Genomic DNA, 22,024 nt, shown 5'->3' with positions numbered 1-22,024 from the left:
ATGTGGTCTCGTGAAGCCTTCAAATTAGGGCATATTTTTCTTTTTGGTGTGTGCAAGGTACCACTGAACCCTCAAATTCAAATAAATTATCATGTTGTTGTCATTACAGACCAAACAAACAGAAGGATCTTTGTTCCCACAAGTCTTTGAAAAAGGTGAGAACCTCTTCGAGCTAACGTTTCAAGGCAGAAATAAAGGTTTGCTTGGTTATTGTGGGAATGTTACGTTTTTTGAAAGGTTTCTTGAAAAGCAAGCAAGCCTTATACCTCTGTTCAGGGGGTGTAGACTGGCTCAGAACGTTCTCTGTGGGTGGAGGTGTGGAAAGATGGCTCTCCTCGGAGGCTTACCTATATGGACCAAACAGTTCAATACTACTCCATGGGGGTCAGCGTAGAGATTCAAAGTGAATAATAACCAGAAATAGTGAATACAAATGAAAACCATCACCGTGAAACCGCTTTGAGTGTTTAACGGCCTGATGGACTACCGCTGCCTGCTACGTGGTCTCCCATTTTGCCTTTGTGTTACACTTTATATTTAACTTTACAGATGCAAATCGAGTTGAAGTGTTAGGGTAGTGCCATTTACACCGGTTTCGAATGCACCTGTATGTATTCATCCGTAATGGGAGCAAAAATGAGCCTTATGTTGGATAATGGTGTTAAAAAGCAATACGCAGGGAGATAGTAAACTCTTGTGGAAATAAATCCTCATTAAGTTTTGCACAAGTACGAAAGTGACTGTATTAATAGAAGCAGCTGGCTTTATGAGGGGTAGGTGTGCCACACGGTTCTGTTCTAAGGCTCTGTTTAAAATAATGCACTGTACATTTCTTGGCTCGAATGTTCCTCCTTGTTTGGATGAAGGACAAAACAGAATAGTATAAAACTGGTAGTAGGTTTACCCAACCATCTGCCTCATACCCACATAGCATTATTGTGTATTACAGCTTTGCCGTACCACAGCTTGCTCAGCGATGGAATAGACTCTTTAGGTAAGGACAAACGTAGAAATGGGAGAGTGGCGCAAGCGCGTCAATCCCGCAACTAGGTCTTGGTTGATTCAGGTTGTTAGATTGAATTGTGGTGTGGTTCTGTTACGGCATGGCTGTTTTGCCCCAGGAAGGAACAGTGTTTTTTTGTTTTGTTTTAATCCCCATCTCAAAACCCGACATGTGTTTTTGTTCTGTCAGTGACGAGCTCATCGGATGGAAACAAGAAAAAGAAACAGAAGGGAAAAGGAACGTCAGAGCAAAACCTGAACCGCAGCCTGAGTCTGCCTACCAAACTCGCCACGCTGCAGGTACTCGCGGTCATAAAACCCGATACAGCAAATAAACTATCTAACCAACATCTGGCTGTAGGAAAAAAGCTGAAAAAAAAAACCTCTTCGACTGCTTATAGCCCGTTGAATCTAAAGATCTTTTGGATTCGGTGTTTTTATATCATTCATCCAGGTTATTTCATTCTCAGGGCACTGAATCAATTGCAACAGGACTGCTCTGTTTGTCTTAGAAGACATTTCACCTCTCATCTGACTAGACTTCATCAGTACATGTATCAAGGCGTGATTCGGACTGACTTGCCTAAGTTGATGTGGGAAAACCCAACTATTTAAGCTCCTAGTTGGAGGCATGCCCCAACCACGAACGATGTCATTCTTTTGAATGTGAAACAACGGTCGTTAAGATGTCTTGGAGCAAGGCATCTGTCTGTCAACAAGTCTTTAGCTGGTAACTCGCCCATTGATTCCAATTCAGTTGCAAAAAGTTAGTGAAACTGCCTCTGCAGTCACTGGGCACTGTGGTTTTGTTGTTTGTTGGACTCAAAATCATTGAGTCTCTTTGAGATGTATGAAAAGATGGACCATCATATTGTTTGCACGGTTATGGAACAATCATTGATGGTTTTAATCCTGGGAATTGTCTGATTCTGTAATTTAAAATCACAATGCTTTGCTGGAAGGATAATGGAAGTCTTGTGACTACTAACCTTAACCCTCATAACCCCCGGACTCTGCAGCTGTACAACAAGGAGCTGGAGGCGGAGTTCGGACCCTTTGATGACTGGGTCAACACGTACGAGCTGTTCCGCGGGAAGGCCAGCGAGGACGAGGGCTCCACAGAGGAGAGGTTCGTCGGAAAGTTCAAGGTGAGACGAACATGACAAATGACCGTCGCCATCGGACCTACTGTACTCCACAACGTGAATTTCCGCCTCTCTAGGGGCGCTTCTGCTTGTATAAGCTTACTGAGGATGAGGAAGGGGAGTGGGAGGAAGACGATGGACATCTCAGAGTCAATAGAGGGATTCCGCAAAACACCCCAGTTCAAGTCCTGATTCGGGTTTACATCGTCTCTGTAAGTTGTGTTGTGTTCTGATCTCCTTGTTGTCTTTGCGTACTATTCTTTGTTGCGTTGACCTTGAAGGCGTCAAACCTGCACCCGGCCGACCCGGACGGAAAGGCAGACCCTTATGTCGTCGTTCAACTCGGCAAGAATGAAATCAAAGACCGTGAGAACTACATCCCTAAACAGCTGAACCCCGTCTTTGGAAGGTTGGAGTCCCCCCCCCCCCCCCCCCCATGTCAGTTTTGATGTACACACAAGTTGATTTGTTCTACCTCCTGCCAGGTCATTTGAGATGCAGGTGACATTTCCTCAGGAGTCTCTGCTGTCTGTTATCATCTATGACTACGACATGGTGGGAGGGGACGACCTGATAGGGGAGACCCGGATTGACTTGGAGAACCGCTTCTACAGCCGACACCGAGCCACCTGCGGACTTCCAACTGAGTATAGTCTGTGAGTGGTAACGATCCCATCCCAGCATTCCAGTTAGGTTCAGATTGTCACTGTATAGGTTTGAACAGTAAAACCATACCAAGTTTGACGTTCTGGGTATAGTTATATAGTATTTAACAATCAATAAAACGCAGGGGTTTTGCGCTCCCCTTAAGGTCAGCGATTACAGACCTTCTTGACACGGAGCTACTTCTTGGTCACTGATTAATGTGGATGATGGAAGTGTTATATGTTACGCATAGTTTATTTACTTTGGTACCCTTCCCAGTGGAAAAGGAAATAACTGTATTGTCTCGAACTAAAACGCTTAAAGCGGAAGTCAACGCAAACATTTTTCTTTTCAAGAATATATTCTATGAAAGCCCACTAGTTGAAACAGGGCATTCTGATAAATATTGCGTTTGTGGAATAAATGTTAATCCACTCGTTTTTAGCCATCTCTGGGGCGGCCATTTTGTCTTCTGTCGACCGAATATGACATCACAACTGCTCACAACGACCAATCACGGCTCAGATTCAGAAAACAGGTCAGCCGTGATTGGTTGTTGTGAGCAGTTGTGATGTCATTTTCAGTCGACAGAAGACAAAATGGCCGCCCCCAGAGATGGCTAAAAACGAGTGGATTAACACTTATTCCACAAACGCAATATTTATCAGAATACCCTGTTTCAACTAGTGGGCTTTCATAGAATATATTCTTGAAAAAAAAAATGTTTGCGTTGACTTCCGCTTTAAGGGCTTCACAAGTGTTGCAGCTCCGTGATTTTACGAAACCACATCATTAATGATGACTGTAAGTTTTGTCTGTTGCAGCAAATTTGTACGTGCCGTCATGATGTCACCAGTGTTAATATCGTCAAATAGTAAAAAGGGTGGTGTTCTGACGAATTTGACCTCGTCAAACATCTCATCTGCGTCCTCAGTGAAGGTTATAACGCCTGGAGAGACTGTCTGAAGCCATCCGAGCTGCTGTCAAAACTGTGCAGGGAAAACAACGTAGACGGCCCTCACTTCAGACCAGGATGCATCACAGTGGCGGACAAAGTCTTTACCGGCAAGACGCTTTTCATGCATGAAGGTACGTAACGCAGTTTCTGGTACTGAGGATGATCCCGAGGATGGTCCTGATGTGCGCATACGGACCAGATGAAGAACCGGTGGAGTCCTACGAGCACTTGTCTCTGAAGATTCTGCATCGTTGGGCTGAGATCCCGGCCGTCGGATGCAAGCTGGTACCGGAACACATCGAGACCAGGACACTGTTTCACAAGGCTCGGCCCGGGATGGATCAGGTTTGTTGTTGTTCGTTGCGAGCAGAACAAGGCTGTTGTGATTGCTTTAAAAATGGATTTTGTGTCTGTGTGTGTGTTTGTGTGCACATGCAGGGTCAGGTCCAGATGTGGGTCGACATGTTCCCCATGGACCTGCCTCATCCCGGTCCTGCAGTGGATATTTCCCCTCGCAAACCCAAAGGGTGAGACCATCTTATGAACGGCACTAAGGCAAAGCATGCCACTTTTTTTGGACAGTGTGTCAATATTGAGTGTGTGGGTGCAGGTATGAACTGCGCGTCATCATCTGGAACACCGAGGATGTCATTCTCGAGGACAGCAACTTCCTGACTGGTCAAAAGTCCAGTGATATTTATATTAAAGGGTAATGTTTGTCATATTTTGACCCTTTTCATGTAGGCTTGTAGCTACAGTCAGCAACTCTTCTTGTGTGTAGCTGGCTGAAAGGTTTGGAAGACGACCGCCAGGAGACCGACGTCCACTACAATTCTCTAACCGGGGAAGGAAACTTCAACTGGCGTTTTGTTTTCCCCTTCAGCTACTTGCCTGCTGAGAAGGTAATTGTAGCTGCTATTTGAAACTCGCGTCTATTAAAAGTTGGCGCTTTTTTTTTTCAGCTTTTCCAGGCTGCTATTTTGCATAACTGCCACTAAAAATGATGGTCCAAATGAATGTGCACTTGCTGTTTGCTGTCCATTTCCTAGTAAATATGATGCACAATATTTTTTTATTTCAATTATTTTATCAAACTATTTGGCAGAAAATAGTGTATCAAATCAAGCACAACCTTTAAACGGGTTGTAAATAACTGTAAATATTTGTCCTGGGTTCAAAGTGCAACATTTAAAGCTGCTTTCTTGATCATTTCACTTTTCTTTTTTTTTTTTTTTTTTAAGTTGCATGAAAATGGCATCAAAATGGCATTAACAGTTTGACGTTGCTAGGCAAAATTGTTTGTATCGAAATCTGATTCTGTCTTCTTTTGTTGCATTACATTTGACAAATTGTACATTTTGCTACCACACGTGAACAAAAATACCGCGCTACATGAACATAGCACAGCCCTTGACAGTTTGGGATGTGATCAGAGAAATCATGTCCCATTCAGTGTTAAAATGAGGCGTTGGCTATGCCAAGCAATTTGAGTCTTTATTCAATATCCTACTGGTGCACTCAATTGTGCATTTACTACTTTGTTCTCGGTAGTAGCGAGACAATTCAGTGCACTGGTAAAACAACAAGGGCACACAAAGTGGAATGACTACTTTACTCGAGACATTTTTCCACTACCATCTTCCACCATGTATGACATTTCTGCACACTAGCATGACTAGCGTGCTCTAGTAGAACAGATACATGTACAGTGGATGTGTGAGGACTAAGAGAGTACTAGTTCGTGAACAATTCAGCGCACTAGTAGGATATAGAGTACCGGTAAAAGCTTTTACTTCGCTTAGAAGGAAGGCAAGATTTCCCTATTATCAGTGAGTGACTGTACAACTTTGGTGAGATTTTAATTTGTTTACATACTTTTATTATTATAGGTAGTAGTGGTGAAGAAGCGAGACAACATTTTCTCCCTGGATAAAACTGAACAGAAGCTGCCTGCAATACTGAGCCTTCAGGTGTGGGACTTTGAGACGCTTTCCTCGGACGACTTTCTCGGTACGGCAAGCACTTGAACGTAACTTTAAAATGTTGTCATTTAACCCGTGCTTGCATGCGCGTGCTCAGGCACGGTGGAGTTAGATCTCCACGGCTTCCCGCGTGGCGCAAAGACAGCCAAATCGTGCAAGGTGGACGTCTTCACGGACGGGACAGAGAGGATCTCCATCTTCCAGCAGAAGAGGTCCCGAGGCTGGTGGCCTTTCAGCAAGTCTGGAGAGTTGACGGTATGCTAACCTCAACAATTTGGACCCCGGACCAGGACTTGCATTTAGGACTGAGAACCAACTCTGGTCAATCCGTCAAGCTGAGTAGAATTGACTGATAGGTGTTGTCCAAAACCTCAACAGGGGAAAGTAGAGGCAGAGTTTCACCTCGTGAGTGCTGAAGAGGCTGAGAAGAACCCAGTGGGGCGAGCCCGCAAGGAACCAGAACCGCTGCCCAAACCCAAGTGAGATTGCTCTTGCTTTTCTAACACTTGTATTACAGTCAGACACATCCGTCCAAAATCGGAGATGAAAACAACTTACATGATCTTGGTATGTTACAAAAAAAAAAAGCCAAATGGAGCCTATCATTGAATCGAGATCTGATCATTGTGCTCATTTATGCACTCTTGGCCACGGGCCGTGGACATATGTAACCGGTGTTGTTTTTACCCTTGCGGCGACCACCCAACTTGGGGATCGAACCTGTGCTATTGGCCTCGGAGCGCAGAGCACTAAACGCTGAGCTAAAATTCTGGGCCGCCGGCTCTTTGGAGCACAGTAGAACGGTAAAAGAAGGCACGCTCTCAGGCCGGCATCCGTTATACATAATACAATACGATACAATTTTATTTATATAGCGCATTTCACAACAATGGGTTATGTATTTTGAATATTGTATATTTTTATATTCAGGAGATACTTTCTCGAAGTATATCCCCCCTCTAACCCAGTTGGATGCCCGTTCAACATGAACATTAATCTAATATTGATCAGCCGATCAACGTGCACCTAACATATTTACCTAGGCTGGGGTGGGCGTGGGCTTGGGAGTGGGCGCTGCGGATGCCCCCCTCCCAGGTGGATGCCCGGGGCCACTGCATTACTGATAGTAGATGTGTTTATTTATTACAAGTGGTGTCAAACAAAAATTCTGAACACATTTTGAAAAGATCTTCAATAATGCAATACAGAATTTCTATGAGGATATTTGTGTGAGGATGTAACATTGTTTTGCTTCTGAGCAGAAACCAGATAAGGGTACAATATATTACTAATGTATTTTTATATTAAGTGTGAGACAGTCAGGAAAATCTCAAAACCTCATTCCAAAGGAAACCTATCATCAACCTATATTCCTTCTGTGCCCTTTGCCCAGCCGTCCCGACACCTCCTTCTCGTGGTTCGTCAACCCCTTTAAGTGTTTCTTCCACCTGGTGTGGCGGAACTACAAGAAGTACATCATCTTCGCTCTCGTGCTACTCATCACAGCGCTCTTCCTGGTCCTGTTGCTCTACACGCTGCCGGGTGCCATATCCCAAAAGATTGTCAATGGATAATACACACATGTAAAGGAAAATATTTCATTTTTTAATTGTGTTGTTCATGTTATAACATGTTCATGTTATAGGTCACATTGATGGAAATGATTTGTCGTGGTCTCGTTCTTTTTCCCTCACAAAAAGCTGGCATTCGAACAGAGGTGTGAAGATCCACTGTAGCCTAGGTACTTTTGTTTAAACATGGCAATTTTATGGTTGGAATACTAAAGTTTAATTGTGTGTGTGTGTGTGGGGGGGGGGGGGGGGGTAAACGCTGCTTTTGTCATTTCTCTCAACATAAAGGAGCATAAAATTGAATCTATTTCTTTGACAAAAAAACAGAATGAACATGCAAGTTTCTTGCACACAGCACATTTTAATCAGACCAAGTCAACGTAATACACAAAACAGTTAACACGATTAGTTTACACACAGGAGGGTTAGTTTGATGATTCAAACAATTTATCTAAAAAATTATCCATTTTACAATAGGTGTGTGCAGCTGATAAATTGAACAATACACTAATGTTTTCAATGCTCACTAAAGACACAAAGTGAAGAAAATAGGTGCACCATTATCAGGGATGGGCATAAATAATGTAATTCGTAGATTTATTGATTATTGGGAATTTGGTCAGTTTTGTAGTAAGTCACATACATAGACACCTCATTTAGCAGGCAGGCCGGTTGCTACATCACATGAGTGTCTCCGCCACATTGGATGTGGCAGATCGGCCCCATAAAGTATTGCAGGAAAATGGACTGAATTTCATATTTCAAGCGTATTTCACAAAGTGCAGTTAAAGCCTCTCCTTCACCCAGTCACCACACACACTAATGTATTTGGGAAAGTAATAGGCACCAAACTTTTCATCTGATAATTATACATGTTCATTATTATTATCCCAGCTCAGCCTTTACTTTTCATGACAATAGGTAAGCACCAAAACAAATTAATGACTATAACTACGGTTCAATGAATCCCACTGCGTAAAGCAGTGAATGTTCCCTTTGCATATGCGCAATTTGAAATCGTAACATGCGCCCCCCCCCCCCCCGGATGACCATGGACACTCAGGTATAATAAGTTACGGTGTCACCAGAGGTTAATTTCCTACGGAATCTTTTCGCACAAGTCGACTGAATTTTTTCATCTAGCATGCAGCCCTCACATTTATACTTACTTAAAAATCGAAACATAATGTGGGCTGGTCTCCTCCCTGGCTCGCCCTGGCTGTAGGGCTGATCCTCTCCAGCTGGTCCCATAGTCAGATCAGTGCACGCTTTTAACTGATTATGCCATGTCCGTAGATGTGTAATTGCCATATTGGTTTTTAGCTAACCTGTTGGCTAATATAAAGCCATTCATATAGATTTAGATTCTTCACTACTCCAACCAACCAAGCCACAAGGATCGCAGCAATGGAACAATGATGTCAATAGATAATTCCTTTTTTCTTCAGGATAGAGCAGTAGCCAATGGTATGCGAATGCCATGCGAGAAGAAAAGAGAAAACAAACATTAGGTGACACCAGAACTTATACCCACCCAGGGGTGGCAGGTGACTTTCGGTAAGCATACTCAAATGGCTTCAGTGCTTTAAGAATGGCCTCTGGCAGTCAGATGAAATAGAACCAACGTGTATTTTCTAATTTCATGTTCACGGCCACCAATTTATATAACACTGGGCACCAAAAACAACATATGATCGCTGTCTTGCGAAAAACACGCATGTCCAATTTTGTAATTAACAAAAAAAAAGGGTCACGTTAATGTGATGTCTGTAATGCGGAAACCGCGTTGACATATATTTTTTTTTAAAGGGAAAAAAAATGGACAAGTGTTTTTTACAGGAGAGTGATGACATGTAGCTTTTAATCCTAAAAGTTTCATTTTAAGTGAACCTCTCTGTTCCCAACAACTTGATTGAAATAAAAAGTAAGCATGTTTCGAAGGAGCACTTTTTGATATTCCATCTCAGAAAAATTGTAGTTTCATACTAACTAATGTTAGTCTTACAATTTTGGCTGTCCCGTAAGCCTATTGATGCAAATTCATATATACTGTCCTGTACTTTTTAAAAAAAATAACTTTCTTTTTAAGTCTCGAGTGTGAAACTCTCGAGCGTCTTTGCAATGAACTTCGTGGGCGGTCTGTTGCTTTGAATATTGTTGACGTAAAGGACTGTGGGTAATAGATCTCCTTTACCTTTATAAAGGCGTGTCAGCTAAATATGACTCAAAAGTTGCATTGAGGCACCTTTCCTAAGCATTTCTAGAATTTGAACGACTATCCTCCAACTACTTGTGGATCTTCGCGCTGATAAGAAAGGAAAGTTCCTATGCAAAAACAAGAAATCTGAAGAAGCCCAGCATCTATGTGCTCTATGAGTCTGTTTATTTAATTCGACCCAATGTACGGAAGAATATCTTAATGTATTTACATGCTCAAATGCATATATAAAAGATCCACTGCTCAACTACAAAGGCTATAAAGCGCAGAACTAACCATACTGTGGTTTATGAAATTTTGTAACTGAATGCACTTCAACGAACTGTCAACAGTTCCTATGTGTGTGCGTGTGTGGGTGTGTGGGGGGCATCATAATTTTGGGATTGACGTTGCAGCGGCAACCTAAATTGAATTATTTCATGGCTAACAGCGTCTGAAAGCAACCTGGGAGATTGGTTTGCTGAAATTGGGTGAACATACAGTATAATCTGCTTTCTCTCCTACCTAAAAGGCATTCTTTTGACCCAATGCAGTTCCTGCGTTCAGGCTAGAAACCACTCTCTCTTGTCAGAAGTACCGTGTAGTCTTGGGTTTGGGGGTGCTCTTAAGCGATGTTGCTGTGGTGAAAACTTATTAAAACTTAAAAACCTAAAACTGCGCCGCTACGGTAAACATTTTTCATTTTCAAAAGTTAATCAAGGGCCACTCCAAGTGTGGACCCGTGGGCCACTAGTTGTCAGTCTCTGGTCTATAGTCATCTCAAAGGAGGCAATATGAGTGCAGCAAAATCCAGGGGGCGCTGTTGAGCCACCTTACACGAACAGAAAGCCAGCTCACTTTTTTTTTTCTTTTTTTAAACAAAGCATCTCATATTTAATTGTTAGAATTTTTGGGAAAGATTTACTGACGAATAAAATAAAAAAATGAGTGTTTTTCTTTTTTTACATATAAAATGTTGGAATGAATAAAAAACAAGATTAACTAATCATTGCTTTACATTTTAAAATAAATTCTTGCCAATTCCTATTAAACATGTTCTCCTTTTGAAGCACTTATGTTCGTGCAACAGGATATGAATGGCGTTCAGTGTCTCAACTCGACATGTAGAAGCAGCAGAGGTGCTATTGCCAGGTAAACAACGGTAGCTCAGCCTGGACTCTCAAGAATCCACATTGTCCATCAGAGACATGCTCTGCTGTGATATGCTAACCGGCGGGTAGGAAACAGACGACCGTGATGATGACATCAACACGCGTTGATCAACCTGTGCGGCCATATTAGGGCCCCTCGGGAACAGGGAGGAGGACGACGTCGGTGTGACGAAAGGGAAGTTCGTGATTGCAGACATGACCGCGTTGTTGACAGGACTGGAAGTGGAGGCTGAAAAGAGAACACATGGCAGCAAACCACTCAAAGGCAAAGAACCACAATTTTGACTGTGTAACTGCAAAGAGCTACAGCATAGATATTCATATATACATAAACCGCTCCCTCTCCTCAAGCCTCACTGTATTGCTGGAAAGTTCCCGGCACACGGTCTGCTCACTAATTTGACAGCATCAGATTTCTTATTTATAGCATTTGAAATGTGATACTGCCAAATGATAGTGATTCATTTGCTTATCAAGTCAGAAATAGAGGAACACTCTGAATAATGGCAGCACAGGTATTAAAAGCCATGTAACAATAAATAAAATAATCACCATGTTAGTTTCTGTGCTTACTGGGATGCTTAAAGCGGAAGTCAACATATTTTTTTCAAGAATATGTTCTATGCAGGCCCACTAGTTGAAACAAGGCATTCTGATGAATATTGTGTTTGTGGAATATGAGTTGAGCAGCAAAATCCACCCGTTTTTAGCGATCTCAGGGGGTGGCCATGTTGCCACTTTCTGTCAACTAAAAATGACATCACAGTTGCTCAGGGCTCAGATGACGACCAATCATGGCTCAGCTTCAGAAAACAAATGAGCTGTGATTGGTTGTTACCTGAGCCTTAAGCAACTGTGATATCATTTTCAGGTGGCAAAGTGGCAAAATGGCCGCCCCCTGAGATGGCAAAAAAAAAAGTGGATTTTGCTGCTTAACTCATATTCCACAAATGCAATATTAATCAGAATGACGTGTTTAGACCAATGGAGCTACATAGAACATATTATTGTCAAGAAAAGTTTAGGGATGACTTCCGCTTGAAGATGTTAATTCATTTTACATGACATTTACTGCATGTGGTTTCATCGCTCTAACTGGCTGATGAGGGTAACTGGAGTGTGGCCCACGTTGAAAACAAGTTTGACACTCCTGAAATAGGTAGGGGCTGCAAGGGGGTCCGGAAGTTGAGCTTGTAGCTTTAAGTCATATTACTTGCGTGTAAGGTAAAGATGGCACCACTGCAATTGAATCTTACCACAAGATGCTTTGTGTTGCTGAGGACCACTGACCGGGAAACCATCCTGGGAAAGAGCCACTGCGCCACTATGACTCTGGAAATGAGCATGCTCTTTATTATGAGGATGAAAGTAATACTGTTGCCGTATCACCGGCAAAGGATGCTGTGTGTCAGCCTTGGCCGATGCCATCTTGCACTGAGGCAGGGCATCACCACCGACCTGAACCTGGTTGAGACAAGCCTGCAGTTTCCGCTTTGCCCGCCATCTGGCCACCCTCAGTCTGGTCTTTTCTCGCCGCTCCCGCACCTAACAAGGGGGGGAAAAAAAAAAACAAATCACCTTTTACACACAAAAAAAATTGCTCACTAAGAGTGATTCCCAACCACATGTGCCTTGAGCGGTCATCGGGTATGCAGAAGCCTGACGGTATTGTGCTAACACGTATTTGACAGTGTACACCATGTTTAAGGCCCCAGTTCCAAAGTATTATGCGGTATGTGTCTGTATGGTATTCTTCTGCAGACTAGCAATGTTGCGTTTGCACCAAACATACCTTTCGGAATGATAGCCAAAAGGTTCAAACTTAGCTTTGTCTGCAGTTAACACATTTGGGAGGTGTTGATTTTTCGCACAAAACCTTCAGGCTTCTGCTCAAAAGCAAAAAAAGAAAAACAAGTCAGGAAAAGCCTAATAGAATAGCTGAACTTTATCCGTGGTTAATCAGAGGCACTTTAAATGGTGGCAGGTGTGTGCTAACTCCCATGAGTTTGAATGTGATTAAATTAACAGTTGTTTGTGTAATTACATTATTTCCGTTTATTTTTTACTTCTCTCTTGGTTTTGTTTTTTTAAATGCAATATCAGGTTTTAAGGCACATTAATAGTGGAAAATGTTTTAAAATGATTTATCTTGTTTACAAAAATCTAGTATGTCACCTTTATCCTTTATATGCCTTTTATGTGCCTTTGGCTTGAGGTTTTGGAAACACTTCTAAGAGATGAGATCAAAAAGAAACAACTCACTTACCACATCGGCCAACAGAGGCTGAGGCAGCGTTTTTTCCAGCTCTCGCCGTCGATTGAGGCTTCGTCGGCGTAGCTCGTTGCGCCGCAGTTTGTACTCCTCGTACAAGCCGAAGTCCTTGGTCCACGGACCGCGCACCATCTGCCGTGGAGTGCCAGGAGGCAGTGGGGCAATGGCGGGAAAGGCTGTCTGAGGCGTGGCATCTAGCAGATGCACAAATATGAGGTGTCAACGAGGAGTTTGACTCAGAAAGATGTGTAACCTCAGCCGGGAATTTGTACAGAGTTTCATAGTTCGAACGATTAATGGCATTTACGATATAATCGCAATTTGATAAAATATTTTTTTAAATATTTATATATATATATATTTTTAAAAATATTTTTGGGAAAAAAATTAATAAAATATATATATATATTTTTTTTTAATTGCAAAGGCTGTGAATTGTTGTTATTTGACTGGTCATTTCATTACTATATTGAGAGCTATGAAAGCGTAGCTTTGGCGCCATCTTGGTGCCAAGGAACAATGCTGAAATGTGTTGAGGAATTACATTTTAACAAAACGGTGTTTAGGATTAAAAACCTTTATAGTGGGAGACGTTGACAACTGATGGATTTCCGCTATTCTTCGCAGGGATCCATCCTTATCCCACATGAATGTGGGGGAACTCCACTATTCATGCGCGTAGAGTGAAGCAGCACACCACACACACATACGTATACATGTAATCGAACCTAGTCTGTTCAAATATAAATAAAAGCCCAATTCTCTAAAAGATTATCCTAATGATTATGTGTCGCGGGGTGTGTTCATTGTGATTTTTCCTACCCTGATCAGCTCGATAAACGCTCGGAAACCCTCAACAACGAGATACTCGATTAATGTATTTCATATCAGTCTATCAATCATTGTTTTTGTTTTTTTTACCTCTTCAAAATAAGCAAAACAATTACATTGATTGAAAATAAAATTAAAAACATTATTGGAATGAAATTAGGGCTAAGCAACTTCAGCGTACGAATGCCACACGCACTTCTTCGCTGGTTAGGTGGACAATGTTCACAAAATGGTTCTTGAGCACGGGAAACACATTGGTGTGCTCCAAATGTCCTCTGAGGTGCTTTTAAGCGTGGCACAAATCTAACATCATAATGAGTCTCTGCTTTTTCATTTAAATCAATGACAATTTATACTGATATTGCTCACATGTTTATCGTGACATATACTGATACTGAATTACCGCCCAGCCCTAATATCTGCTATTATTCTAAAAATCTTAAAGTCATTCACAGCGACACATTTTCAGACCCTATTTTACCCTAACGTTTGAAAAAATATGAAAGAAAAGTAAATACGATTCTGGGATTGAATGACTGGATTGTGAAAAGACAAATAAATACAGTATGTGAATGAGTTAATTAGCAGTGGTCCCTGCTAGCTTGCAGACGGTACTCACAGGAAGAGCTTGGTCCAGCAGAGCTGAAACCTGAGGAAGATTTTCTCTGGCTGGCCTGAAGTCCTGACCACTGTGTGGCAGACATCGGACCCTGAAAACAACAACCGCATCTCAATGGTGAAGCCCTTTCACCAAGACCACAAAATTCTAATAGCGCCCTTTCATGATGTGATGAGGTAATGCTGTTCCACTCCGGTACTGTATGCGGCAGTAATGCAAAGTACTTTTTTTCCCTCCAAAGTTCTTTCTGCTGGATCTGGTGTATTCCTGCTATCACTTTTTCCAATACAAGTGGACTGTAACTGCAAATAAATAGCTAATTCTGCACTTTTACCCAGGAACATTTAATGGGTTCTCCTTAAAGTAAGAAGTGTCACCTCTGACTGGGCCAGGTGGCCACGATTCATCTGATTGTCCAGCAGTAAGCAGGACATCACTTCCTGTGCCTCCTCTGGCTCCTCCTTGATACAGATCACCTGTTGATCCTCCTCCTCCTCCACTTTCACCTTTGACAAAACAGAGAAAATCCAATCCAATGTAACTTCTTGGGACGTTTGAGTCCATTCCACCAATCAATCAGTCAGGTAGTCACATGACCACACACAGTCTGAGCACAGTCTGAAAATTTAGGTGCACCTTACTTATCCAACTTTTGTGTTTGATGCACCAATGAAAAAATGTTGGGCACACCAGTGCAAAAAGAGTCTAGTCCAGAGCACTCTGCTATATTTCATAGTGAGTATGTGTTTACAGAGTTTGTGTGTGAATATTGGTTATTTGAAGGTAAATCAGTCTCGTGATTTCTAAGGCAAATTTTTGCTAGCCCATCAATGGTACCTCCCATTGAATGTTATCAATAAGTAATAGTTCTAAAACAAAAATTTGTATTTAAATATACAACGTGTGTAATTATTTTTACGAGCTCAGTTGTTGCGTATTATCACCTGTGTTGTGGAGATGGTCACTGTTGAACTATCCACCTGTGATGAGCTATGGTGGGACGGAGGGCTGGTGGCAGACTGCTGGCCGGCATCATGGGTTGGGAAATGAGGCGGGGTCACAATAGTGTCGGTGCCATCCAAGGTTGGATGTACAGTGACATTCCAGTCGCCCTCCTGACCTCTGCCGCCTGTGTTCAGAGGAACATCTTGGTCCGTGTGGTAGAGCAGAGCTGCGCGCATACAAGCAGATGTTAAAAATGCAACCCAAAAGTTTTGGTGGTATTGAATGAAGGCTCTGCCTAACCTGAACTCTCCAGACATTCTGTGCTCATGGGGAGTGAGACCGCCAACACGCAATCTGTTGGTTCAGAACTAACCACTTGCACGTCTGGCTGTGTGCATGATCTGATGGAATGCTGATTCATGCGTTGCGGAGATTCTGTAAGAAAAAAAAATGGAATTTTATGAAATTTTGGATTTAACCCATTAAAGCCTAAAGCGCCTGGCTCAACAGTTCCCCAAAACCTAAGGTCATCTTTGGAATTACCCTTGAAAACTTGAAGTTTTCCCAGAAATTCAACACCTACAAAATAATTAATATCTCAGCCCCTGTAGCAGACAGAAACATAATTCCAAAAGATTTTGAGACCTTAGACATGTGGCTTGCACAGAGGCCCGAGTTTATTAATCTTTACTGTTTCGATCGAAGATGTAAAAATAAAGTGTAAGTGTAAGAGAAGCACTATTTTTAATTTTAAAAATCAAGTGGTAATTACCATTCTCTATTTTGTTACAAAGACGTCGATATTGTCATTTGTCTACAAACATATATCTTAACCATATATCACGTTCGACTGGTTCTACTGGCGCATCGTCTATATCACTGCCATTACTCATTTCAAAGCTCCCGCGATCGATTATGACTCGAAAGAATTCCAGAACATCCTCTGCGGGCTCACGACACCATCACACGTGTATATTCTGATGCATTTCATTGGTTAAGAGAACAAAAATTGGATAAAAAAAAAAGAAAATGACGTATATGCTCTCCAGGCTTTAAGGGTAGAAAGACGGTTATGCACTCCCATTCTTAATGGGTTAACAACTAATTTAACATGCCACCTGGGAAACAGGCTATTTGCGCAATGGCTTTGATTGATGATTTCCTCTTCTTTCACCTTCAAAATGTTTTTCTTTTCTCCCATACTGTGGACAGCTCTCCGATCTTCATGTTTGCTTAACAGCAAATGTAGTTTTCACAGGTGACAGCCAAAACCAAAACAAGCAATCAAACAAAACAATGTAATTTTATCTAAAAGACAATACCTGCGCATCTAGAATCACCCATCAGTCAAACGTTCCAATAATTTTGCTCACTTGTGAAAGCTGGAATTCTGAACTTTTGCCTCATATTCATCTTTTCAGCAATTTCTATCAAAATTAAAGGAACTGACCTTGTCATTACACTACATTTGGAGAGGACTGTATGCTCGATTTGTATTGCCCATTACAGTTATTTGGATTATTGGATCTTGGCCTAATTCTGCAAATCGGATGTTTTTCATCCACCATGTCTTCCTCCCTTACGATTTTCTTTTTACTAATCAATAGAATGCAGTCGAGGCGGCACGGTGGTCGACTGGTTAGCACATCCGCCTCACAGTTCAGAGGTCGTGGGTTCGATCCCGGCTCCGGCCTCCCTGTGTGGAGTTTGCATGTTCTCCCCGTGCCTGCGTGGGTTTTCTCCGGGCACTCCGGTTTCCTCCCACATTCCAAAAACATGCATGGTAAGTTGATTGGATACTCTAAATTGCCCCTAGGTGTGATTGTGAGTGCGGATGTTTGTCTCTGTGTGCCCTGCGATTGGCTGGCAACCAGTTCAGGGTGTCCCCCGCCTACTGCCCAAAGACAGCTGGGATAGGCTCCAGCACGCCCCGCGACCCTTGTGAGGAGAAGCGGTACAGATAATGGATGGATGGATAGAATGCAGTCGAGCTCCAACTTTTAGGTAATATATCACTGTGGCTGGTTCCTTGGGATGTCACGATATCCAAATGTGACGATACGATAATATCATGATATGAACCTCACGATACGATAATTATCAGGATATTGTGGGGAGGTTGGCAATATATAAAAAGCTCAAGATACTGTATAAAGGTTCGTGATATTGTTTAAAAAAAAAAGAGCTCATGTTAAAAAAACATCACAATATTCTGTTTTTGTACATAACAGCGTTCAGAAAGAAATAGGCTTGGCCAGTCATGCGCTCCTATTGGCTCAGCAGCGCAAAGTATCATGCTCTATGTAGTTCACAATGCTGTGACAGGGCCGACGGAGATGTTGAAAAATATGTGCTGATATGACTGATTTATGGGACCTTTTATTGGTTACAACTAAGTTAACATAGTTTTGTTCACGTGAGCAATAATCTGTTTAATTCGGTTGTGTGGCTGTGTGTATGGTTTCTGTAGAACACGAAATACAAATAAAATAAACATGAGCAGTTGCATGTAAATGTCTCTACACAGTGCTAATTAGCTGTGGTCCTAATTATACATATAGTTCAAATAGGCCAGTTAACATTAACCTCAATGTATATCAATGACCTACCATGACCGAACATCGAATATTGAGGCACTTACTTGCTAATGCACGCGCACATTGTGTATCGGGTCAATTTGTGGAGGAACTCAAATGTGTTACGTTCCCCTTCATCTGGCGATTAAAACATACCAAAATGTGCATAAAATTAAACTGCACAATAAACTAACCACCAGAGGATGTTGGAACTGCACAAATGGAAGACAACTCTGCCATTTAAACAGATTTGCTGCTATTAATATCGTGACATGACGACGACGATATATCATGGCAATTTTTATATTGCGGTATCACAATATTGGTACATCCCTACGTGGTTCCTCAAAAAAAAAAAAAGGTACCAAAAAGTTGTGTAATGGAATGAATGCACAGGAAATCTAAAAATGTTCTCCCTGGTAGGGCCATTTCAGTCAATATAAAGTCCTCTAAGAACTTACCTCGGTTGCTTGTTGGTGGATCATCAGCAGTGGAGGTCTGAGAGGAGCACGACGGTGAAGCTCCTGTGGAGGAGACGTCAGTCCCACCTGCCTGTGGTGTAGGGCATTTGGACGGGTGGCTTCGTACCAGAGAGGTGCTGGAGGCTCGGTGCTGCAGCTCCTCCTCCACTCCCTGCCTGTAATATTTCAGTTTCAACTCTGTGTAGCGCAGCTTGGCTCGGACGTTGTCGTTCTCCTTCTCTTTCAGGGCTTTCTCTCGCTGCAACGTCATCACGTCGCGCTTCATGTGAGCCAGCTGCACCTTCAGCTCCTCAAATTTCACCCCCACTACCTTCAGCATCTCGGCCAGGACCGTTTCCACGGCTCCGTTCACTGCCTGCTCCACCACGGTGCCCATCTGGCCTCGGATCAGTGAGACAGCAATGCTGACATCCATCTCAGCACACCGTTGAATTTGACCTGTGGACACAATTATGACACAGTAAACTCATTGGGCATTTCATTTGGTACACCTGCAGAACCTATTAAAATCCAATAAAAGAACTGTATCAAAATACTGACTTAAAAGATGACAACAATGGTCAATATAATTGTAGATATACAGCTATTTCTAATGTTTTATTTAGCTAACATAATAACTCGCACTATAATAGTTTCACAGAATTACTATACTTAGATTTCATTAAAAAATATATACATAATTATGTGAACAATGGGTCACCTCTGATTGCATAATTGGTATGGTTAATGCATATCCATAACTTGTGACTTAATTTCGAAATAAAAGACATTACTACTGTCTATACGTTACAATTATCTAACTTCAAGGGATGGTTGGGCAGGGATGGCCATGTTTTCACTAACAAGTTCATTTTATATATTTTTTGATCGATCAATTGGCACCAAAATTTGTGTGGACATCCCTAATAATGCCCACTTCAACATATCAAAAGGATTAATCACTCCGTGGCTGATTTATATGAGGGTCAGGAAATGTGGAAGTGAGCAGAGCTACATAGATTTATGCTGGGACGAGCGCACACTGCTTCTTTGCTTGGAAAAAAAACAAACAAAAAAAAAAAAACACTGCTTCTTTGCTGATCACGGTTAGGACGAACGAGGCATTTAACACCAGTCAGGATATTTACAGAGACTGGAGTGGGAATGAGGAGACATGCACATTTATTTGGATGAGGAATGGCCCCAGTTTTTGGACCTACAACACGCCGTCCAATTTGGAACGTAACAGCCCAAATGGCACGTTCCAATGCGGCCACACTCGGCTGAAAGCACATGCCGCTCAGCGCACGTTCAAGACAGCCCCGGTGTTTGATGAGGTCTTAGCTCACTCTCACGCCAAAGCTGTGCGGTGTTGGAACAAGGCACGCGACTGCTTGGGAGGCAACCCCGCGACATTAAGATCGACGCAGGCTGGACGGACAGTAAGGAGCTAATGTTGTTGTGCTAATGCCTTTTGTTTTAACGGCCTGAAGCTAGTTGTTGCTATTAGCCATGCCGTCTACTGTTAGCCGGGGAGGAATAAAGTTCAATGCTTGCCTGATGGCTGCCTGCTGCTCACTCCCAGCCACCGTCTGCCTTCTGAGTTGACACGAGTTTAGCATAGCTAAATGTCGGAAATATAACCAGTCAGGGTTCGTGTACGCATTCATGAGAAGCGATCACCCCGGTATTTTTGATTTTGTGGATGTGATCATGATGAGCCCACATTTACTGTCAATAGATCCATACTATTGTGCAGATCACTTTTATACTTTCACAGGTTGAGGTGGACAAGAGTAGTAATGTACATTTGCATTTTGGTGGCGATCTGACGCCGTTTAAGACAACAGAACTGACGAAGTGAGCAATATTACCACCTTGCCTCCTCCCGTGACGTAGACCGCTGACACCGAAAAAATAACAAGCCGAGCTTCAAAAGGGGGCGGGCCAATTTGTCGTAAATCTTATCACAAAAAAAGCGCTTAAATCACTACTGAATCTTTTGAGGGGGTGCCCACACACTCACACAAGCAGTACTCACGGCTTGCACATAATCGTTCACACACATTTAATTTTGGAATTCGAGTGTATTTCTTATTCGTTTTCTGGTACCTTAAAAAAAGAGGAAGCTGAACATCAGTACACTCATCAATGACAACAGCTGTTTGACGCTAAGATAGTTGCAAAGTGTGACGCTTGCACTTTAATTGTCAAGTGACTGAGAAAAATTTGTGGTATAAAATGACACCGCGGCCTAGTATTTGTGTTGTATACGTCAAGCTTGCAACAATTACCACTAACTTTGAAGCAAATGCGTATTCCATTGTTGTGATGTCTGGTTCAAGTGAACACGAAGAACGCTCGATTAAAACGTAGCCCATAAAAACTGAATTAGCTTGTATGGGTACTTTATTATTATTTTTTTAATGCACATGACATTGTTTGCTTATGAGACGACAGTGCTCGTTCCGCCCGTGTTACACAAACAGAAAAAAATAGACAGTCAATATACACTTTTATTAAAAAATATTACGTACCGTTATGCTATCGCCACGTCTAACCGGGCGTGACAGATGATTCCCAGCAGTCAGAAGCGAAAATAAAATCAAATTCCACGAATTTTCTATCTCAGCACTAGATTGTGGAGGAGAGGCGTCCTTACTCTTCTTTTGTTATTACACTGTGACTGCGCTGTGCAGCGAATAGTGCACTACTGCCACCTAGTGAATGGGGTGGCCCTTTGACATAAACATGGTCAATGAAGTAATGTAATAATACATGATTATATCATTGTAAATTAGGTGTTTTGTTTGTCCATTCATCCGTAGCAAATTTGTTTCTTCACATCCATTTTTCATACAGCTAATTGCAAGGCATACCTACACAAATAGCCACTCAAATTCACACCTGAGGGCAGTTCAGAGTCTTCAGAGTGAGTACCTGCATCGAAACAATCCCTCTGAATCATTGTAGAAATAAATCCACAGAACGAATTATAATCATTATCATCTTAAACTATTTTAATAGCACCCCCGCCACTATGGAGTTGTGTCAAACATGAGGCGAATGATTATGGTGTAAAAAATGCTGGGTCGTTTTCCTAACTCACTCACTAGGTAGCTGTGGATTTTGAGCAGTTTGGTTTACTTTTACCCAAGGTTGGGTTAGTTGTTTTGACCCAGTAGATTGGGTTGAACATTGGATTTGGGCATGCTGAAGAGCTGAAGCTGGTCACCAGTTTTGCAATTGGAAGTCAACCCAAACATGTTTTTTTCAAGAATATGTTCCCAGCAGACCCACTAGTTGAAACACGGCATTCTGATCAATTTTGCGTTTGTGGAATATAAGTTAAGCAGCAAAATGCACTCGTTTTTAGCCATCTACGGGGGCGGTCATTTTGTCTTCTGTCGACTTGAAAATGACATCCCAACTGCTCACAACGACCAATCACGGCTCAGATTCAGAAAACAGGTCAGCCGTGATTGGTCGTTGTGAGCAGTTGTGATGTCATTTTCAGTTGACAGAAGACAAAATGGCCGACCTGCTTCTTTTAACACTGTCAACTCAACTTTGTTTATAGGGCACAAAAACAAACACAGTAACAAACAGAATGAATAAAATGGAAAAGAAAGCTTTTAATGTCATATT

At 42.1% G+C, this 22,024-nt stretch overlaps 2 protein-coding genes across 4 annotated transcripts in view; one reads left to right on the top strand and one right to left on the bottom strand.

The window, feature by feature from the left end:
- Window positions 1-7,488, top strand: part of fer1l6 (fer-1 like family member 6) — a 32,914-nt gene extending 25,426 nt beyond the window's left edge. The window contains exons 31-46 of the mRNA XM_086052145.1: window positions 110-155; window positions 950-994; window positions 1,193-1,302; window positions 2,022-2,150; window positions 2,225-2,359; window positions 2,429-2,556; window positions 2,633-2,803; window positions 3,727-3,881; window positions 3,950-4,095; window positions 4,189-4,277; window positions 4,361-4,459; window positions 4,532-4,652; window positions 5,640-5,760; window positions 5,830-5,987; window positions 6,111-6,211; window positions 7,126-7,488. Coding sequence (XP_085908271.1) covers window positions 110-155; window positions 950-994; window positions 1,193-1,302; window positions 2,022-2,150; window positions 2,225-2,359; window positions 2,429-2,556; window positions 2,633-2,803; window positions 3,727-3,881; window positions 3,950-4,095; window positions 4,189-4,277; window positions 4,361-4,459; window positions 4,532-4,652; window positions 5,640-5,760; window positions 5,830-5,987; window positions 6,111-6,211; window positions 7,126-7,306 — 1,935 coding nt within the window. The 3' untranslated portion in view covers window positions 7,307-7,488. The remainder of the gene's footprint in view (window positions 1-109; window positions 156-949; window positions 995-1,192; window positions 1,303-2,021; window positions 2,151-2,224; window positions 2,360-2,428; window positions 2,557-2,632; window positions 2,804-3,726; window positions 3,882-3,949; window positions 4,096-4,188; window positions 4,278-4,360; window positions 4,460-4,531; window positions 4,653-5,639; window positions 5,761-5,829; window positions 5,988-6,110; window positions 6,212-7,125) is intronic.
- Window positions 7,489-7,644: 156 nt separating this feature from the next.
- Window positions 7,645-21,081, bottom strand: LOC147136174 (uncharacterized). Of its 3 annotated transcripts, XM_086052456.1 has the most exons (11): window positions 20,914-21,081; window positions 18,708-18,835; window positions 18,377-18,635; window positions 15,640-15,774; window positions 15,339-15,565; window positions 14,772-14,900; window positions 14,395-14,485; window positions 12,939-13,138; window positions 12,131-12,217; window positions 11,929-12,004; window positions 7,645-10,901 (listed from the first exon to the last, which is right to left on the bottom strand). In XM_086052456.1, exons 2-11 carry the CDS (start codon window positions 18,810-18,812, stop codon window positions 10,681-10,683), a joined length of 1,530 nt encoding a protein of 509 aa, XP_085908582.1. In that variant the 5' UTR covers window positions 18,813-18,835; window positions 20,914-21,081; the 3' UTR covers window positions 7,645-10,680. The 3 variants fall into 3 exon arrangements, with proteins under 3 accessions (XP_085908582.1, XP_085908580.1, XP_085908581.1); XM_086052454.1 differs by having other exon boundaries at window positions 18,377-18,835; XM_086052455.1 differs by having other exon boundaries at window positions 15,339-15,523; window positions 18,377-18,835.
- Window positions 21,082-22,024: the final 943 nt, after the last annotated feature.

The sequence above is a fragment of the Filicampus tigris genome, chromosome 14, assembly GCF_054856515.1.
Source record: "Filicampus tigris isolate MCC_2025a chromosome 14, RoL_Ftig_1.0, whole genome shotgun sequence".
In the NCBI taxonomy this organism is placed as follows: Eukaryota; Metazoa; Chordata; class Actinopteri; order Syngnathiformes; family Syngnathidae; genus Filicampus; species Filicampus tigris.
This window is presented reverse-complemented; position numbering and strand designations above follow the sequence as displayed.

What these genes read in the sequence shown, in the direction of transcription:
- LOC147136174 (XM_086052454.1), bottom strand. Translation starts at nt 18,812, where the DNA reads ATGGATGTCAGCATTGCTGTCTCACTGATCCGAGGCCAGATGGGCACC. An exon ending in GCCACCTGGCCCAGTCAGAG is followed by an intron (nt 14,486 to 14,771) that starts GTGACACTTCTT and finishes TGTTGTTTTCAG; the next exon opens with GGTCCGATGTCTGCCACACA. An exon ending in TGCTGGACCAAGCTCTTCCT is followed by an intron (nt 13,139 to 14,394) that starts GTGAGTACCGTC and finishes TGCATCTGCTAG; the next exon opens with ATGCCACGCCTCAGACAGCC.